The 21563-nt window shown below is 45.5% G+C and overlaps 1 protein-coding gene and 1 non-coding gene across 2 annotated transcripts in view; one reads left to right on the top strand and one right to left on the bottom strand.

Moving 5' to 3' along the window:
- Positions 1-18629: 18629 nt before the first annotated feature.
- Positions 18630-18767, top strand: LOC119920361. Its single transcript, XR_005448112.1, has one exon. It is a non-coding gene; the product is annotated as a small nucleolar RNA SNORA7 (small nucleolar RNA).
- Positions 18768-19694: 927 nt separating this feature from the next.
- Positions 19695-21563, bottom strand: part of SUMF1 (sulfatase modifying factor 1) — a 102442-nt gene continuing 100573 nt past the window's right edge. Inside the window, exon 12 of the mRNA XM_038771739.1 lies at positions 19695-21418. Coding sequence (XP_038627667.1) covers positions 21308-21418 — 111 coding nt within the window. The 3' untranslated portion in view covers positions 19695-21307. The remainder of the gene's footprint in view (positions 21419-21563) is intronic.

Here is a 21563-nt window from a genome sequence, read left to right as displayed (position 1 = left end):
GAACTTAATATCACTTTGGGGAGATAGACAGGGAGATGGAGAAGAAGCGTGGCCTAGTGGATAGAGCACGAGCCCGGGAATCAGGAGGACCCGGGTTCTAATTCCGGATCCTCCACTTCTCTGCTCTGTGAACTTTGGGCATGTCACTCCACTTCTCTGTGCCTCAGCTACCTCATCTGTAAAACGGGGATTAAGACGGCGAGCCCCATGTGGGACAGGAACTGTGCCCAACCTGATCGGTGTGTATCTACCCCAGTGCTTCATACAGTGCCTGGCACATAGTAAGTGCTTAACAAGTACTAAAAATAAAGTATTATTATCATTAACCGTATTTATCGAGCACCTACTGTGTGCAAAGCACTGTACTAGGCGCTTGGGAGGGTACAATATAACATCAAATACAACGAGCTCACAGTCTAGGGGGGCAAGTAGGATGAGGCTTCAAGCACCATACCGAGTCGAAGGTTTTCAAAGCTAGGCTGGTAATCCTTGATGTGGCTGTGAGGTGTGGACCTGCTGCAGAAGAGACATCCAACTTGAGCAGTTTCACTCGCATCTCCCGCGAACCGTACCGGACATCAGATGGCAGGACAGGATTACCAACCCCGTGATCCCGCAATGCAGTCGCCTCACCGGCACCGAGGCAGGGCCCAGCTTCACTGGGTGGGATGTGTGAAGAGAAAGGGATGACAACAGGCTAGCCAAGTAACTGCTGACCGGTTGGTTTTGGTATCTTACTACATGCTGATCCCCAGGCAGATTGGACACGGACCCCCGTCTCATGTGCACAAGGAACACATGCAAGCAGTGAGCATGGGAAGCACGAGAGGCAGCGTGGCCAAATGGATAGAGCCTGGGCCCGGGTGTCGGAAGGACCTGGGTTCTAATTCTGACTCCGCCACTCGTCTGCTGTGTGACTTTGGGCAAGTCACTTCACTTTTAGACTGTGAGCCCACTGTTGGGTAGGGACTGTCTCTATATGTTGTCAACTTGTACTTCCCAAGAGCTTAGTACAGTGCTCTGCACACAGTAAGCGCTCAATAAATACAATTGATTGATTCTCTGTGCCCGTGTTACCTCCTCTTAAAATGGGGATTAAGACTGTGAGCCCCAAGTGGGGATATGGATTGTGTCCAACCTGATTAGCTTGTATATCTACCCCACTGCTTAGTACAGTGGCTGGCACATAGTAGGTGCTTAACAAATGCCATAAAAAAAGATATTTTGCGGGGCACAGTCTCAAATAAGGACACCACACTACCGTAGCAGGCAGACCAGCCTGGTGGGTAGTAACTGGGAAAGGGGTTACTGTCCTGCAGCAGAGACTCTGCAAAAATCAGGATTTCAAAAGATGGTCTCAAAAACAGACAGGTCCGTCACATGCATCTGAACGGCCAAGAACTAGAACTCTACCCACAGCGTTTGGAGGGCATTGGTCTTTTCATCTGCACGTTCAGCGAGGATTTCACCATTACCCTCTCTCTAAAAACGTAGGACAGCCCACGTTCTCCCTCTACTTATAATTAGGCTTGCAACAAGATTTATTGAGCACTCACTGTGTGCAGAATCCTGTACCTGCTGCTTGGAGAATCTGCCAAAGAGACAATTCCAGTGCTGGAGGTGCTTTTATTCTGATGGGGGGGAAAGTGGGACTGTATCTGAGCCATTTCAAAACACACGCATTTCAAGAATTTTCTTCAGCCTAATGTCTAGATTCATAATTCATACAGATCCAAACTGAGATCACTTCCTCATAAACTGGTTAAAGTTTACCGTAGTGGTATTAATTTCAGCACTGAAGCAACTAAGAATCTGTTCTCAGGGCCACTGCAATTGGCAGTCATTTAGCATGGAAATGGGTTACTTTAAAAAAATTGAGGTATACCCTTCCCTGAAGATTTTTGAGAATACGATAAATGCCACGAACTCTTCCTGAAGTATGAAGCATGCATGGAAGCAGAGGGATAGATTAGTTGACTTCTGGAGTTCACTTCCTTTTTGAAGATTTGATGTGGAAACTCACAAAACTGGGCTCTTTCAGTGGAGAGCATGAGATGCGAATACTGTGGACAAAATATTTTTCTGAAAATGGGATAAGGACGAACATTTATGAGTTTGAGCGAGGGAAAAATTGCTGAGGTTAGTGGGTGGGGTGAGAAGAGGAAATTGGGATCAGGAAATCCAGCTACTGTGTGACTTTGGGCAAGGCGCACACTTTGCAATGAGCTCATCTGTAGGCTTGGAATAACATTTGCTTTCTGCATCACAACACAAGAAGGGAAGTTAGAGAAATAGTTGCAAATCATTTTCAGATCCTCAGAAAGTTTGATAACTTGGAATTAGATACTATTTTAGCTATATTCAGCCTTATTTAAGTGTGGGTTATTAATAATATATATTTCTATCTATTTGATGTTTACTATGTGCCAAGCACTGTACTAAATGCCAGAATCGATACAGGATAATAAGGTCAGACACAGTCCCTGTCTCCCCCTTCTAGACTGTGAGCCCATTGTTTGGTAGGGACCGTCTCTATATGTTGCCAACTTGTACTGCCCAAGCACTTAGTACAGTGAGAGCACACGGTAAGTGCTCAATAAATACGATTGAATGAATGAATGAATGAATATGGGGCTCACAGTCTAAGTGGGAGGGAGAGTAGGCACTGAATCCCCATTTTTCAGCTGAGGAAACTGAGGCACAGACAAGTCAAGTGACTTGTCCAAAAACACCCAACAGGCAAGTGGCAGGACTTCATTCTTTTCACTAGGTCACATTGCTCCTCAGTCATTGATTGGGTTATTGATACAGTGATCAGATTTTCTGCAGATCAAAGATGAGGAGCCTCCAGGGCACAGGAACAGAGAGAAGTCCAAGAGCATACAAGGGATGGAGTGGGAAGGCCAGAAGAAGACAGAAAGGACGAAAAACTGAAAAAAGGGTACCGAACTAAAAGCCGAAATAGACATACAGGCACTTCAAGCGCCCCAACTGCGACGAGCGTAAACAACGTCCTACTCAGCCACCAACCAGCTTCTCAAAGTTCATCCGCAGTCGTCCTCATCCCCCTTGCAATCTAATGACTAGGCAGCAAAAGATTATGGTTTCGCTATTATAAATGCTTCCCAGAAAATGAGGTTAGAGAGGCAGGTTTTTAAGCCTGTTCAGTCACCGAGTCCTGACCTAAACCTCATTTCCTGTTGCGGGCTTCAGGTGCTACTCTGCATTCTATTTTTGCTTCAGACAATTAGCTCCCTGCCGCTCTGGGAACTGCCCATCCGACTCGCGCCGCTCCGCGGACGAGGAGTCGGATGGGGCTTCTGGGATGCGGCCTCCCCTGACCTTCGGGGAGCTTCGCAGAGGGTGCTTCCCAAGCACTTAATATAGTGCTCTGCACACAGTAAGCGCTCAGTAAATACGATTGAATGAATGCCAAACCGGGACCCAAAAGACTGCAAAGGGGATGCCAACAGCCGAATTACCCCGGGACCATCTGGCAGGGCAGATTATTTTTTATCGGCAAACCCTACGGGACCTAGACTTTGAGTTCGTCATGGGCAGGGGACATGTCCGCCAATTCTGTTGTGTTGTACTCTCCCAAGTGCTGAGTGCATTGCTCTGTTAATAGTAAGTGCTCAACAAATGCCATATTCTAGACTGTAAGCCTGGTGTGGGCAGGGATTGTCTCTTTATTGCTGAATTGTACTTTCCAAGCGCTTAATACAGTGCTCTGCACACAGTAGCGCTCAGTAAATACGATTGAATGAATGAATTATAGCTCATAAGGCCGTAAGGGCTCATAGCCCCAGAGCTCCTCAGACAGGGAACAAATTAACGGCTGAAATGAAAGGTTTAAATGAACCGTACTAGTTTCAATGGGGAAAAGATGATCCATCAGAACAAACGTGGGCTGGTAAAACCTTGGAGAGCCCAAATAGAGATCTTTGTTTCTTCTCAACTAGCAACTTCTCAACTAGCTAAAGGTAACAGAAATCACAGCAACGTCATTGACGGTCAATTGTAGCCAGTGTGCTTTGTGCAAGGTCACACTACTTGATGCACAAAAGGAGAAACAAGAGAAGTACACCCACAGAACTCACCCGCAAATCCCGAATAACTCGCTAAAGATAACAGAAGATACGCTAGTGTCCAAAACAGTGAATTGTACCAAGCGGTGTCTGCTTTGTGCAAGGCCACTCTATTCGATGCTGAGGAGGGTGCACAAAAGGAGAAATGACAAAAGCACACAAACTGACTTGTAAATCTCCACCGCCTGAATTCGCCCTCCCCCCTGCCCCGCTCCCCTTGGCCTCCCCCTCCTTACTCTACCCAGAGTCCCCCAGAATGATTTCAGAAGAACATCATTCATCTATAACTTTAGATGTCAAGGAGGCACAGCAGACCTTTTTACAGTATTTGTTAAGCGCTTACTATGTGCCAGGCACTGTACTAAACGCTGGGGTGGTTACAAGCAAATCAGGTTGGACACAGTCCACATCCCACGGGCTTAAAGTCTCCAACCCCATTTTACAGATGAGGTAACTGAGGCGCAGAGAAGTAGAGTGACTTTCCCAAGGTCACGCAACGGACAAGTGGAATCAATCAATCAATCAATCGTATTTATTGAGAGCTTACTATGTGCAGAGTGGAAGAGCCAGGATTAGAACCCATGACCTTCGGACTCTCAGATCCATGCTCTATCCACTATCTCATGCTGTTTCTCGCATGATTGTCGCTGCTTGCCAGATACAGAAGTTTAGGGAAACACACTGTGACATCTAAACTAAAGAGCTACATTGGCGACACAATTGAGTGTCGTCATTGATTCTGCTACCTACCCAGCACACTGTCTAATGAGACGCAGGACAGGCCATGATGTGGAAAAGCAAATCAAGAAGGTGTGCACATTCTTTGAGGAGATGGACAAAGAGCACGGCACCAATTTGGAATCAAGATTCGGACCAAATTTGTATCCGGCTGTCTTTATGTTTTTTTAATGACATTTATTAAGCACTTACTATGTGCAAAGCACTGTTCTAAGCGCTGGGGAGGTTACAAGGTGATCAGGTCGTCCCTCGTGGGGCTCACAGTCTTAATCCCCATTTTACTGATGAGGTAACAGGCACAGAGAAGTTAAGTGACTTGCCCAAAGTCACACAGCTGACAAGTGGCGGAGCCAGGATTTGAACCCATGACCTCTGACTCCAAAGCCCGGGCTCTTTCCACTGAGCCACGCTGCTTCTCTATTTATTGCCAGGAAACCTGGGTTTAGCAATATGCCACATTCAGTATCTAAAGCAGTTCCACCAATGCCTCTTGTCTGCAATGCTCAATATCAACTGGCAAGTCAGGACCACAGAAAGTAAGGACCTGGAACCAATCAATCAATCAATACCAATTAATCTATGGTATTTATTGAGCACTTACTATGTTCAGAGCACTGTACTAAGCGCTTGGGAGAGTACAATCCAACAGAGTTGGTAGACACGTTCCCTGCCCACAAGGAGCTTAGAGTCTAGAGGGGGAGAGAGACATTACTATAAATAATCACAATGGGTATGGAAGTGCTGTGGGGCTGAGGGAGGGAGGGATGGATAAAGGGTGCAAATCCAAGTGTGATGCAGAAAGGGAATGGGAACCAACATTGAAACAATTTTATCACATCTTCCGTAGAGGGCATCCAGCACTTAGAACAGTGCTTTGCACTTAGTAAGCGCTTAATAAATGCCATCATTAAATTAATTAAATGTGTGAGGAGAATGAACATTCAAATACCTGCTTTTTGTTAAGCTGGAAAGAAGTAACCCATACATACGTTGGAAAGAAGAAGTGCTTTAAATATACAATGAAACCTAAGCTTCCAACTATGCGGCACTGCCAAGGGCAGTTGGGACGGAAACAGAAGTCAAAGCAGCTTGTCAAAATGGCACGGCCTAGTGGATAGAACACGGGCCTGGGAAGCAGAAGGTCAAGGGTTCTAATCCCGGCTCCACCGCTCGCTTGTCTGCCGTGTGACCTTGGGCAAGTCACTTCACGTCTCTGTGCCTCAGTTCCCTCATCTGGAAAATGGGGATTAAGACTGTGAGCCCTATGTGGGACAGGGACTGTATTCAACCGAATTGTCTTGTACCTACCCCAGAGCTTAGAACAGTGCCTGGCACATAGCAAGCAATCAATCTGCGCATCAGGCAGAAACTCCTCACCCTCGGCTTCAAGGCTGTCCATCACCTCTCCCCCTCCTACCTCACCTCCCTTCTCTCCTTCTACAGCCCAGCCCGCACCCTCCGCTCCTCTGCCGCTAATCTCCTCACCGTGCCTCATTCTCACCTGTCCCGCCGTCAACCTCCGGGCCTGGAATGCCCTCCCTCTGCCCATCCACCAAGCTAGCTCTCTTCCTCCGTTCAAAGCCCTACTGAGAGCTCACCTCCTCCAGGAGGCCTTCCCAGACTAAGCCCCTTCCTTCCTCTCCCCCTCGTCCCCCTCTCTACCCCCCCGCCTTCCCTTCCCCACAGCACCTGTATATATGTATATATGTTTGTACATATTTATTACTCTATTTATTTATTTATTTTACTTGTACATATCTATTCTACTTATTTTATTTTGTTAGTATGTTTGGTTTTGTTCTCTGTCTCCCCCTTTTAGACTGTGAGCCCACTGTTGGGTAGGGACTGTCTCTATATGTTGCCAACTTGTACTTCCCAAGCGCTTAGTACAGTGCTCTGCACACAGTAAGCGCTCAATAAATACGATTGATTGATTGATTGATTGATTAAAAAGAACCATTATTGTTATTATTGTAATCATAATAATACAAATACTTGTGTTATTTGTTAAGCTCCTACTATGTGCCACACACCATACTAAGTGCTGGGGTGGATGCAAGATCATCATGTCAGGCATATTCTCTGTGTGGCAATTAGAAATAGGGTACTGTCTTCAGGAATATCACCACAAAGAGGGCCAAAATGGCAAAAAAAAAAACCCAAAGCCCCTCAAAACAAACCCCAAAACTCCACAGTGGGTAGCAAATGCAGCAGTGTGACAAAGGGCAATCTTCACATGCATACAATGAGGAAGAGATTGGTTTTGCTAGTAACAACAACAACAATGTTGGCATTTGTTAAGCCCTTACTACGTGCAAAGCACTGTTCTAAGCGCTGGGGGGGATACAAAGTGATCAGGTTGTCCCATGTGGGGTTCACAGTCTTAATCCCCATTTAACTGAGGCTCAGAGAAGTTAAGTGACTTGCCCAAGGTCACACAGCAGACATGTGGCGGAGTCGGGATTCGAACCCATGACCTCTGACTCCAAAGCCCGTGCTCTTTCCACTGAGCCACGCTGCCCTTTAAGCACTTGATATAGGGAAGCAGCATGGCTTAGTGGAAAGAGCCCGGGCTTGGGAGTCAGAGGTCATGGGTTCTAATGCCGGCTCCGCCACTTATCAGCTGTGTGACTTTGAACAAGTCACTTACCTTCTCTGTGCCTCAGTTACCTCATCTGTAAACTGGGGATGAACACTGTGAGCCCCACATGGGACAACCTGATTACCTTGTCTCTACCCCAGTGCTTAGAACAGTGCTTGGCACATAGTAAGTGCTTAACAAATACTATTATTATTATTATTATGTACATATCTGTAATTTATCTTCATGTCTGTCTCCCCATCTAGACTGTAAGCTCCTTATGGGCAGGAATCATGTCTCCCAACTCTGTTAAACTCCTCTCTCCCCGGCACTTAGTACGGTCCTCTGCTCAATAAATATTCATTCATTCATTCAATCGTATTTATTGAGGGCTTACTGTGTGCAGAGCACTGTACTAAGCGCTTGGGAAGTACAAATCGGCAACATATAGAGACGGTCCCTACCCAACAACGGGCTCAAAATACCATCTGTTGATTGATTGATTGGTTACATTTGCACAGATGGATCAAAATCTCACCATCAGTGGCATCAACTCCAAACTTATTAATACCTGATTTAGATGTAGACGTATATTGTGCGTTTATAGTATAGGTTTTTGGGGGCGAGCAATACACTCCTGAATAGAATTAGGCAAACCATCAGGGTGTCACTCAATGCCACCGCTACCTCATCAGCCACTGAATGAAGCACGCACCTATTCTCAATAAATCTCGGAAGCTGGACGTCTCTGTGAAAGCATAGATTGGCTGTTACACCGACTGAACAGAGAGGAAGTACTTACTGATAGAATCAGTCAATCGTACTGATTGAGTGCTTACTTTGCACAGAGCACTGTACTAAGCGCCTGGGAGAGTACAGCAGAACAATATAACAGAAACATTCCCTGCTCACGACAAGCTTACAGTCTAGAGGATGAGCTTACAGTTTAGCGGGTACCATTTAAGCAGCGGAGGAAGCAGCATGGCTCAGTGGAAAGAGCCCGGGCTTGGGAGTTGGAGGTCATGGGTTCTAATCCTGCCTCCACCACTTGTCTGCTAGGTGACCCTGGGCAAGCCACTTAACTTCTCTGTGCCTCAGTTACCTCATCTGTAAAATGGGGATTAAAACTGTGAGCCCCACGTGGGACAATCTGATTACCTTGTATCTACCCCAGTACTTAGAGCTCGGCACATAGTAAGCACTTAACAAATACCACAATTATTATTATTTTTATTTAAGGGTCAAAAGAAGGCAGAACTGTGGCAGTGTACCTGTTCTGGCTTGAATTATTTCAAAGGGGATGCTGTTTACTTATTTATTTATTCATTCATTTATTTTGGGGGGGCAGGGGAGCGCATACGGGGCTCCTTTCGGTACTGAACTGAGCTGCCCCTCATTGGCATGTGTGTCGAGGAGCAGACCTGGCCTCACTCAGGGCATGTCACTCCCCTCCTCAAAAATCTCCAGTGGTTGCCTATCAACCTTCGAATCAAGCAAAAACTCCTCACTCTCGACTTCAAGGCTTTCCATCACCTCGTCCCTTTCTACCTCACCTCCCTTCTCTCCTTCTACAGCCCACCCTGCACCCTCCGCTCCTCTACCGCTAACTTCCTCACTGTACCTCATTCTCTCCTATCCCGCCGTCAACCCCCGGCCCATGTCCTTCCCCTGGCCTGGAATGCCCTCCCTCCACACATCCGCCAAACTAGCTCTCTTCCTCCCTTCAAAGCCCTACTGAGAGCTCATCTCCTCCAGGAAGCCTTCCCAGACTGAGCCCCCCGCTTTTTCCCCTCCTCCTCCTCTTTCCCTCCCCATCCTCCTCTCCCTCTGCCCTTCCCCCTTCCCCTCTCCACAGCACGTGTGTATATCTTTACATATTTATTACTCTATTTATTTTATTAATGATGTGTATATAGCTATAATTCTATTTATTCTGATGGTAATGACACCTGTCTACTCGTTTTGTGTTGTTGTCTGTCTCCCCCTTCTAGACTGTGAGCCCGTTGCTGGGTAGGGACCGTCTCTATATGTTGCCGATTTGGGCTTCCCAAGCGCTTAGTACAGTGCTCTGCACAGAGTAAGAGCTCAATAAATACGATCGAATGAATGAATGAACCTGGCCGTGATACCCATTGAGTGTGGCATCGGTTCCCAACTAAATGAATCCCAGGCAACCAGTTGGCTTCCGGTCAGTCAGTCAACTGTATTGAGCGCTTACTGTGTGCAGAGCACTGTACCAAGCGCTCGGGGGAGTACAATATAACAATGAATAGACACATTCCCAGCCCACAGGGAGCTTACAGTCTAGAGGGGGAGAGAGACGTTAATATGAATAAATAAATTACAGATATGGACACAGATGCTGAGGGGCTGGGAGGGAAGAGGTGCTGTGGGCTCTCCAGTTAGCCAGCATTCACTCGCTCAGTCGTATTTATTGAGCGCTTATTGTGCGCAGAGCACCGTCCTCAGCGCTTGGGAGAGTACAATCCAACGGAATGAACACAGACCATGTTCCTGGCCCCTAATGAGCTCATCCCTGGATTCATTTAAAAATCTGGAATCTGAAGTCCAGAAAGGGCTCCTGAGGCCTCCCTATTAGTGGCCAAGCTGCGTCTAGTTAGTCAGTTATGGAACTTAATAAATACAGTGCTAAGCACTGGGGTAAGCAACATGGCATAGTGGATAGAGTTTGGGCCTGGGAGTCAGAAGGTCATGGGTTCTAATCCCAGCTCCGCCACTTGTCTGCTGTGTGACCTTGGGCAAGTCACTTCACTTCTCTGGGCCTCAATTACCTCATCTGTAAAACGAGGATTTCCACCCATTATTCACTCCACCCTCAGCCCCACAGCACTTATGGACATATCCACAATGCATTTATTTATTTGTAATAACGTCGGTCTTCCCCTCTAGATTATAAGCTCCTTGTGGGCAAGGAACATGTCTACCAACTCTGTTATGAAGTAAAAAAAAAAAATGTTGGCGTTTGTTAAGCACTTACAATGTGCAAAGCACTGTTCTAAGCGCCGGGAGGGATACAAAGTGATCAGGTTGTCCCACGTGGGGTTCACAGTATTAATCCCCATTTTACAGATGAGGTAACTGAGGCTCAGAGAAGTGAAGTGACTTGCCCAAAGTCACACAGCTGACAAGTGGCGGAGTCAGGATTTGAACCCATGACCTCTGACTCCAAAGCCCGTGCTCTTTCCGCCGAGCCACGCTGCTTCTCTAAGCTGTACTCTCCCAAGTGCTTAGTACAGTGCTCTGCACAAAGTCAGAACTCAATAAATGATTGAGTGAAGAACCTTTTCAATAATGATAGCCAATGACTTGTAATATATTGCAAGAGTTTGAGGTGTTAGGGAAGTTTTAACAGCACTTGTCTCCTGTTATAATCTATGAGCCAACTGCCTAACTCCCTATATATAAAGATCCCAATAACTATCTGCCATGAAGATGTCTAGAGGGTAGAATTCACACCTTCTATTTCAATAAACCACAGAATTTATCTAGTTAATTTGGGCCTCCCAAAATACAGATATATCCACATATCCAAATACTCCTAATGCAAAGTCGTCTTGAATAAAAGGATCCTATTAATTCAGGTCAATACACATTTTTAGGTTGCAATTACCCAGGTAATTATCCAGATGATTAGCGAATGTCACTCATGCTTGGTCCTATTTAGAAAAGTACAAAGCTACACAATCCCCTTAGTAATGTTTATGTAGTCAAGGGCTTAGGCTCAATAAACTCTGGGGAAAACAACTTTGTGTTTCCAGGCAATTAAAAAAGTCAGTTTCATTGCTACCGCACCTTTCACCCTAAGTAGGGATCAGAATGGAAAACAATAACTCCCAAATCCTAATAATATTAACAACAATAGTGCTTACTATGTACTAGGCTAGTACCTTGTGGGTTGGGAATGTGTCTACCAACTCTGCTGTATTGTATTCACCCAAGCACTCAGTACAGTGCTCTGTGCACAGGAAGCGCTCAATAGATCCGATCGATTGACGTACCAAGCCCTGTACTAAGCACTGGGGTAGATCATCATCATCATCATCAATCATATTTATTGAGCGCTTACTATGTGCAGAGCACTGTACTAAGCGCTTGGGAAGTACAAATTGGCAACATATAGAGACAGTCCCTACCCAACAGTGGGCTCACAGTCTAAAAGGGGGAGACAGAGAACAAAACCAAACATACTAACAAAATAAAATACGATACAAGATAATAATAACAATTAATAATAATAATGATGGCATTTGCTAAGCGCTTACTATGTGCCAAACACTGTTCTAAGCTCTGGGGTAGATACAAGGTAAGCAGGCTGTCCCACGTGGGGCTCACAGTCTTAATCGCCCTTTTACAGATGAGGTAATGAGGCCCAGAGAAGTTAAGTGACTTGCCCAGAGTCACACAGCAGACAAGTCGCGGAACCGGGATTAGAACCCACGACCTCTGACCGGACACGGTCCCTGTGCCACCTGAGGCTCGCGCTCTAAGTAGCAAGGAGATTACTGCTAAACCAAAGTGATTTGTAATCTGTTGGCACCAGGAGGTTTCCAGAACTGGCAGTCCAAGCCCACATTCCCACCATTAAAGGTTTTGAGTTCGCTAGGCAACTGGGACAAACAGACCAATCGACCAATCCATGGCATTTATTGAGCACTTACTGTGTGCCGAGCACTGCACTAAATGCCTGAGAGAGTACAATACAGTAGAGTGGGCAGACTTGATCCCTGCTCATGAGGAATTCACAGTCTCGAGGGGGAGGCAGACAGGAAAAGGAATTAGAGATAGGAGAAATAGTAGGGTGTAAGGAGAGGTACATAAATGTGGTGGGGCTGGGGTAAATATCAAAACGCTTAAGGGCCACCCAGACAGATGCATAGGCAATGTTGACAGGAGTGCAGACTTTGAGGATTTTAGGAAACCACTTGATTACTTGATGGATTGATTACCTAATTACATCTCCTCCAAGAGGCCTTCCCCGACTAAGCCCCCCATTTCCTCTTCTCCCACTCCCTTCTGCTTCCCCCTTGCACTTGAATTTGCACCCTTTGTTCACCCCTCCCTCAGCTCCACAGCTTTTATGTGCACATCCGTAATTTATCTATTTATAGTTAACACCTGCCTCCCCCTCTAGATTGTGAGCTACCGTTGTGGACAGGGAACACATCTGCCCACTCTGTTATACCGTTCTCTCCCAAGCGCCCAGTACAGTGTTCTGCACATAGTAAGCGCTCAATAAATACCATCGATTGACAGATTGATTGGAGCTCTCATCCAGGGTTTTTCTTTTGGGTAGCATACAGTTCCTCCAGCACGACTCTTCTCATGTGTCTGCCTCTTACACAGTCCTCTGAATTTTCTTAATGGAGGGTGAGGGGGGAGTGTCTTTCCACTGATTTGGAGGCCTGACTTTTCTCCTCTTCTCACTGACAGATGCACCCACAATTAAGAACTAAATGCCAAGGAAAAATGGTCTTGTGACTTACAGATGAAGACAAACCTGATTCTTTAAAGATTTTTAACACTCGTGAATGAAACCCAAGGTTCTCTGTCCATCTCTGGTTGCCTAGGAATGTTTGAAATGGGCTCTAGCTGATGCGCCTTGTTCACAACATACAAATGTTAGGTCACCTCAGGGACCTAAAGAGTTCAGAATTGATTGAAATGTCCAAACCGCCCCTGAAATTGGGACTTATGAATCAACATTCATTTTCTTCACAGCAGGTTTTCCAGGAAAGCATTTTATGAACTAAGCTCAAGCTTATCATGGAATTCTCCCACGCCCTTTCGAGAAGGCTGTTCAGTATGCCTGATGCAGCCCATCATGGATTTTCCTTACCTTTTTTCCCCCAGCCCTATCTTATTTCTCCTTTATCAGCTGGATTCCTTTAAGCTTGGTACAACTTAGAAGATACAGTCCCTGGCACATAGTAAGCACTTAACAAATACCATAATTATTAAGATAAGTTACCTTTTGATTTCCATTCTTTTCAGCGGATGAATGTTTCCCTGCTTAAAAAAAAATGGCTTTCCTGGAACATAATCACTTTGCAAACAGAGGAAGTACCTGCGACGGAAGAAAAGGAAAGGTGAGCAAGACAACACTATACCAAAGTTACTACTCATGACCCTGATGGTTGTTTTTTTTTTGTTTTTTTTTTTTTTGTTTTTTTTTTTTTTTTTTAGTAAGAGCAGCTGTTCTGGGAACTTTCCCGAGTGTGATCTAGAGAGCTTAAATGGAAGATTTACTGACACACAAAGTCAACTGGTCTTTAAACAGATGTCTCCCCGCTTCCCCCACAGATAAAAACTAATCTCATTATCAGTCTTGAAAATGTTGTGTTGCTGGACAGAAGGTGGGAAGGACTTTCAGGGGCTTGGACTTTCCTCCCACCATTGCATGAGAAGTAATCCCCTCCGGTACGTTATATGTTCTCTGTCACTGTTCCAGTGCCTACACTCCTCTAAACACAATGGGTACTTAATAAATACTCGATGTTGATGATGGAATTCCTCATGAGAAACTATTTCACAATGGCATGAGGAGGGTATAACCGGTTGGGTGGGCCAAAATTTGAGAGCCCATTTCATTGTTCATCTGGCCTGAACCCAACAGATAGCAACGAATTGCCCAGTTCCAGTCTGTTACCCTCCCCTCTGCCCCTGCTTTTTTTTAAAAAAATTAAGGCCAAGTCCAACGGGAACACAATGGGGTGGGACTCCAGGACGCAAAGCTGCAAAGGGGCAGGGAATGAGACGCCAGAAAGAGAGAACAGAGGGAGGCAGGGGAGAAGAGGTGACAGTCACTGAGTCAATGTGGCTACACTCTGCCACCGGCTAATCTCCGGGCAGGAGTGGCAGTGGTGACTTCCCCCGCCGCCACCCCCCGACCCTTCTGCCACCCTGGCCGAAAGGGAACCCTTAATTAGGTTCAAGCAGCATGGCCCAGTGGCAAGAGCAAGGCTTGGGAGTCAGAGGACATGGGTTCTAATCCCACGCCTGGCTTCTAAAGCTAGCTCTGCCACTTGTCTGCTGTGCCACCAAGTCACTTAACTTCTCTGTGCCTCAGTCACCTATGTCAAATGGGGATTAAGACCGTGGGCCCCATGTGGGACGGGGACTGTGTCCAACCTGATTAGCTTGCCTCTACCCCGGCGCCTAGAACAGTGGTTGACAAATACCGTCATCATTATTATTATTAGGGTCCCATCCCCGGGCCTTCCCCATTTAAGCCCTCTTTTCCCCTGCTCACTCTCCCTTCTGCGTCGTCTATCATCGATCGTATTTATTGAGCGCTTACTGTGTGCAGAGCACTGTACTAAGCGCTTGGGAAGTACAAGTTGGCAACATATAGAGACAGTCCCTACCCAACAGTGGGCTCACAGTCTAAAAGGGGGAGACAGAGAACAAAACCAAACATACTAACAAAATAAATAGAATATATATGTACAAGTAAAATAAAGAGTAATAAATATGTACAGACATATATACATATATACAGGTGCTGTGGGGAAGGGACGTCAATCTGTGACCTTTGGACACTTGATATTCCCCCCACCGCCAACTCCACAGCACTTATGTACATATTTTTAAATTATAAAAAAAAGAAATGTTATAGTACTTGTTAAGCACTTACTATGTGCCAAGCACTATTCTAAGCGCTGGGGTAGATACAAGGTGATCAGGTTGGACACAGTCCCTGTCCCACATGGAATTCACAGTCTCAATCCCCATTTTACAGACGAGGTCACTGAAGCCCAGAGAAGTGAACTGACTTGCCCAAGGTCGAACAGCAGACAAGTGACGGAGCCTGGATTAGAACCCAGGCCTGTGCTCTATCCACTATGCTGTGCTGCTTCTCAATGTAAATAGAAATTATATATTAATTAGTTATTTATTCATATTAATGTCTGTCTCCCCCTCTAGACTGTAAGCTTGTTATGGGCAGGGAACGTACTTCCTTCTAAGTGCTTAATACAGTGCCTCATCAGGTCTGTTGCTTTCATAACCCCAACCCTGCATGGCCTAGCAAGAAGCAACATTGCCTAGTGGATCGAGCACAGGCCTGGGAGTTAGAAGGACTTTGCTTCTAAAACCAGCCTGCCAGTTGTCTGCTGGGGAGACCTTGGGACAGTCATTTCACTTCTCTGTGCCTTAGTCCCTTCATCTGTAAAATGGAGATTAAGACTGTGAGCCCCATGTGGGACACGGACTGTATCCAACCTGATTAGCTTGTATCTACCCCAGTGCTTAGTGCAGTGCCTGGCACATAGTTGGTTCTTAACAAATTCCATGTTTTTTTCTAAAAAAAGAAGCAAACACTTCTAAGAACAGAAACAATGGGAATGAACTCATTCGGGCCCAAACCCAGTCCCCAGAGATACAAAGTTAGACCGCCTCCCACATGAGAGTTTTTGGGCAAGACAGTTCTCTGTGCTTCAGTTTCCTCATCTGTAAAATCAATCAATTAATGGTATTTATTGAGCACTTTGTGCAGAGCACTGTACTAAGTTGACAGGAGAGTACGATAGAATTAGTAGACACATTCCCTGCCCATAATGACTGTAAAATGCAGATTCGATACCTGTTCTCTCTTCCCCTTAGATCGTGAGCCCAATGTGGGACAGGCACTGTGTCCAACCTGATTATCTCGTGTCTACCCCAGCGCTTAGAGTAGGGCTTGGCCCATAGTAATGCTCAACGGATGCCACAGTTATTATTATAATTTTATCAGTTACTGTGTGCTTGCCGTAGATAACTGTTGGGTCTCTAACAAAGGTATTGCTTGCTTTTAAGGTTTCCTCTGTCTCCAAATACAGTTGCTCTCCTCCTCTAGTCCTCGACCATCAGCAACTTCTCCAGAGGGTTTCCAGGGTAGCGCTGTGAGCTGCTTTCAGCACAGAGCAAAAATTGACCCTGCCTCCAGGCAGTCTCCACAGAAGCCATTCCATATACATTTGCATCTATTTTCTTCTTAAAGATAGGGTAGGAGACTCCATCCTCCCTGTTATCTTGTCCCACTATCTCACGGGCCTCATGGGCAGGAAGTTCATTCTTAGTTCCTGCTAAAATACCCCTTGTTAAGATTTAAATCTAATCCCTGTGGCCTGTCTTCAGTGCAGGTGGAGAGTATAATAATAATAATAATAATAATAATAATGGTATTTGTTAAGCGCTTACTATGTGCCAAACACTGTTCTAAGCCCTGGGGGAGATACAAGGTAATCAGGTTGCCCCACGTGGGGTTTAAAGTCTTAATCCCCATTTTACAGATGAGGTAACTGAGGCACAGAGAAGTTAAGTGACTTGCCCAAAGTCACACAGCTTACAAGTGGCGGAGTGGAATTAGAACCCACGACCTCTGACTCCCAAGCCTGTGTTCTTGCCACCGAACCACGCTGCATCAGTATCTGACTCTGATCTAACTTCAGATCCTGGAAGCCAGATTACCTCACCCCGTTTTTCTTTTCTTTCCCCCTCAGCTAACTGCTTTCACCAGATTGCATAGGTCCTATTTGCCAACCGTTTAATTTCTCTCACTTTAAAATCATCCTTTAAGATTTCCCCCTCCCTCCAGTTGAGGCGTTCCAAATTGGATACCACTCCAGTAAAGCAACCATCGAGTCCCAAGGAGGGTGTTAAATGAACAGGAGAAAAATTTCCCTTAAAATACTTGTGTCTAAAATTAGGAATAAAAATTCACAACAGTGTTATGGCCCAAAGGAATTAGCCCAAACTTAAAAAGAACCAGACTGGAGCAGGGCTACTGAACATTTCTGGGCTTGAATGATTTTTTTTTTTAAAGCATCAAGTCACAAAACAACCAGAAACACCAGTCGAGGTTAAATTTATAAACTTCTACTTCCATTTCTCTCCTGAGACTGACTCAGCTGTTCCTATAGGAGAAGGCCACAGAGGAAAAATGTGAGAATTCCATGTTATCTACGATGCTATCTTTTTTCTTTTCAGGACCAATTGGGATGTACAGGTACCATAATGTACTTTCCAAGCACTTTGTACAGTGCTCTGCACACAGGAAGTGCTCAAAAATACGATTGAATGAATTCACAAAATACACGTGTAGCCATTAATGGGATCCATTCCAGCTTGCTCTGCGTGTTTGAGATGAAGTGAAGATCATCTTTTAAAATGCTGACTCCTTCCTCTGTATCCCCTTTCCATCCCCAAGTTCTCTGCCCTCGGGAGTAAATCTATAATTCCAATTATAATTGGATCCGTAGCACCATCCTGCCCCTCTGCCTTTGGAAATTAGAATGGTCCTTTTTCCACACGCACACCCTCCCTCAAAGAAAAATAACAGCTGGTAAGTATTTTGACTGGTTGGAAGTGCGGGATATGGAAAAGTGGTGCAATACTATCATGGCCCTTCTCCATTGGCAACAGACCAAATGACGTAGGTGACTCTTATCAGTGCCGACAGCATGCGGGTTGTGACTTTGTTCTCAGTTTCCCCCCCAGGTGTTTGATTTGCACCCCATTTAGGTGCATGCCATGTTGAAAAGCATCTTTCGGATAAAGCAAACAAGCAGCTCACGTGACCCTATCACCCAGAAAAGCAGGATCACCCTGCCTGCTGTGATCCGAAACTGACTCACACGTGTCCTATTTCACCAAGGCCGCTGGCTGACTTCCAGGCAATCATTTCTTCAAGGTCATTGGCGATTTGGGGCAGAACAGAACCTCTGACAGAGTTGGAAAACATTATTAATCCCTTGAATTTTCCTATCCCTAACAGGGCCCATTTTTTTCCAAGTACCGTAGCATTTTCTCGCTTTACGATTTACCTGAATGCAGCCTACGTTGGTTTTTTTAAATTAAAAATCACACAACCAACCTAGTAATTTAATCACACATTCAAGAGGCAGGGATTACTCAGGGCTAATGCCAGTTCTCCATTGGAGGTCCACTTGGTTAATATATTAAATATTTAAACCAGCTAGGAATTTGATATACGGTCAGCCTTCGGGTAAGGTTGCCATCTCTAGACACAACCAAGGCCCGTTCCTTGGCAACTTTCACTGGGTAAGACTTCAAGGGTAAGAGGAATCCAAGGGTCAGGAAATACTTTTAGGGGCTCCTCCTGCCTGACTGTCTACCTATGTGAAAGAGTCAACTCAACCCCAAAAGAAGCAACTCAGTGATCAAGGGGCTGATTTTCCAGTTTATGTATTAACTAGTCTTCTATCCTCTCAGGATGGCACCTGGAGAGTTTCCAGTTCTCTACCAGTTTTGGCTACGGGAGGGAGAGTCAAGCAGAGGCACATCCATTCCATTCCTAGCTTGGCCAGTGGCTAGCAAGTGGAAGGCAATCTGCTCCAAATCAAAACTCACCTGCGCTGGGCGGCAGCGGCACGGGAGAGAGGCGAGGGCGGAGATTCAAGTTTGCTGCGCGGAGGAAGGCAATGGTAAACCAGGTAAACCGCGTCTATATTTTCACCAAGAAATCTCTACGGCTATGCTACCAGAACGACTGCAGATGGAGGTGGGGCGTTCTGGGAGACATGTGTCCACGGAGTCGCTAAGAGTCGGAGATGACTCGACAGCATAAGACAAGTCTCCTTATCCCTCCTAATAATGTCCATCTTGCACTACTTCACTGCTTTGTAGCATCTCTTTGACAGCAGCCCAAGAACAGGAGCGAATATAAAATGGCAATTGGGCATTTTGCTGCTAGTCTGAGGTTCAAGTACATATTCTAGGCTCTAGACTATAAGCTCGTTATGGGCAAGGAACATTTCTGCTAATTCTGTTGTACTCTCCCAAGTGCTTAGTAGTGTGCTCTGCATATAGTAAGCGCTTAGTAAATACCATTGATTGACATATTTAACACCCACAGAGTGCACTGTTTCAGTGGTAGTTTCCACTGCGTTTAGATCAGTGTGGTTTCTAAAATAGCATTAATGGCTCTCGTGAGAGAGGCTCCACGGAAAATTCCTGTTTATGAACCTCAAGGGAACCGATATTTCTGCTTGGTCATTGGTAACTTTATTATATTGTACTCTCCCAAGCACTTAGTACAGTGCTCTGCACACAGGAAGCACTCAATAAATACCACTGATTGGTGAAAATTGAGACTCCCTCCACCCCGCTTAGTACTCAGATAACAAACATTTTTTAAGGTATTCCCAAAAATGAAGGGTCTGTCATTGAGACATTGGTGAAAAGAGAGTAGATGGTATTTTCCCCCTCTAAGGTAGGTGGTGACAATTCAATCCATTTTAAAAGAAACAGCAAGACAGCCGTGAACATTTAGGATCCTTACATTTTGCCATTTAATCTTTATTCGAAGTTTTTCCATTAAAACCTCTCCCAAGAAAATAGATAGTAGATGCACATTTCTCCACCCCATCCAAACCAACACGCTGAGACTGTGTGCTCGTTGAGGGCAGGGAACGTGTCTACCAACTCTGTTGTACTGTACTCTCCCAAGCGCTTAGTACACAGCGCTCTGCATGAAGTAAGCGCTCAATAAATGCCACTGATTGACTGACTGACTTAGACCCGATCATCACCCAGTTTTTATTTCACCATCTGATTTTAAATTAAGGAACAAAAATCCTGAGTGTGGCAGGATGCAGCGAGGCCTTTGCAGGCAGACAGATGAAACCAGAGGAGGTCCCCCTTTAGACTGTAAGCTCATTATGGGCAGGGAATGTGTCTGTTATATTGTACTCTCCCAAGCGCTTAGAACAATGCCCTGCACACAGTAAGTGCTCAATAAATACGACTGAGAGACCACCCACCCCGACCCACGTTGCCCAAGGTCAAACAAGATGAACGGAGTGTCTTTTCCCCTCAAAAATAAAACGGAAGGGTTCAGACTCAAAGCAGGCTTAGAATCAAATCAAAAGTTGATAGTGGAATGAGGAATAATTCATGGTGGGTAGACCTGCCTCTTGGGGAAATAAATCTCATTAAACCATTTAAATACTGAAGCTAATAGTTAGGCGTGAGCTAATTTCCAGCACAAAGACCTTCTAGCCAAAGGATGAAATTGAAAGAAGCTTTTCTTTAGAAGTCAACACAACAGAAGTGAATACAGGAATTGATAATGGTAAAGTCGTCATTAGATCAAAAGGGAGTCTAATCTGAAACAAACTGCTCCAGCTTGGCCATTTAGGTGCCCTATTTTCTTTAATAAAAATATCAGATCATTCAAATCTAGTTTATTCAAAGGGTTTTTTCTCTAGATCATTTCAAAATAATGAGGTTTTACTGCACACCTCGATTTCACATAGTCTCTAAAAGTAGAGGGCCATTTTATATAATTGCCTCTCTGCAGTCTAGGCACTTAATGTTTAAAAAATAAAGCACTGTAGAATGAGTCCACAGTTATTTCTGTACGTTCAAGGCTTAGAGAACGTTGGTACACTGTGCCACCCTGGATTCATCAGTACAGTGTACTGGACTTTCAATTTCTTGGAAAAGTGCTCCGTGAATATAAAATCCCATTTTCCCCTCTCGCTACTTGGGGTGGGGGGGCAACCAGAAGACAACTCTTATTTACACGGTAAACATCCTCCCCGTTTCACTTATGTTAAAACATTTCAGCTTAAAAAGAACCCGTCATTTCCTCGTTCAGGACTCGAGAGGGGTCATTTTAAAAGGAGTCTCCAAAATAGAAATCGTAATCACGTCCAAAAACGTCACAAGACAAAACGCCCAAGCGACAAACACCTCCACGTCGGTCACTGGGTTTGCTTTAGCTGGCCCATTCTCATCCGATCGGGCAATCTGTTCCACGAGAAACCCGGTGGCTTTCAAGTTTTTCGGTGGGAAGCCAGAGTTCCGGCAAAGCAGCGCGTGGCCGTTGCGGGTCGGCCCTCGGACGCTCCTTTGTTGCCACCGCGAGGCGAGGCTCTCATCCAGACTCGGGCAGGCGGTCGGCAGCACAACGGAATCCCAGGTTGGATGCTGAGCTGTCCGGTGTGTTCTGGCTGCGAGCTGCACAGCGGTACCTGTAGCAGTAGGACTGTGGAGGAGGAAAAAAGAGAAAGAGAATTGCTGTTTGTGTGTGTGTGTGTGTGTGTGTGTGTCTCTCTCCCCAGAGGGGAGGAAGATATACACCGATCACATTCTTCTGCTGAAAACCAGGACATCGGGACCCTGCCCTCAGG

The sequence above is a fragment of the Tachyglossus aculeatus genome, chromosome X1 (genome assembly GCF_015852505.1).
Source record: "Tachyglossus aculeatus isolate mTacAcu1 chromosome X1, mTacAcu1.pri, whole genome shotgun sequence".
NCBI lineage: Eukaryota > Metazoa > Chordata > Mammalia > Monotremata > Tachyglossidae > Tachyglossus > Tachyglossus aculeatus.
Note: the sequence above shows the minus strand (reverse complement) of the source record. Positions and strands in the feature narration are given on the sequence as shown.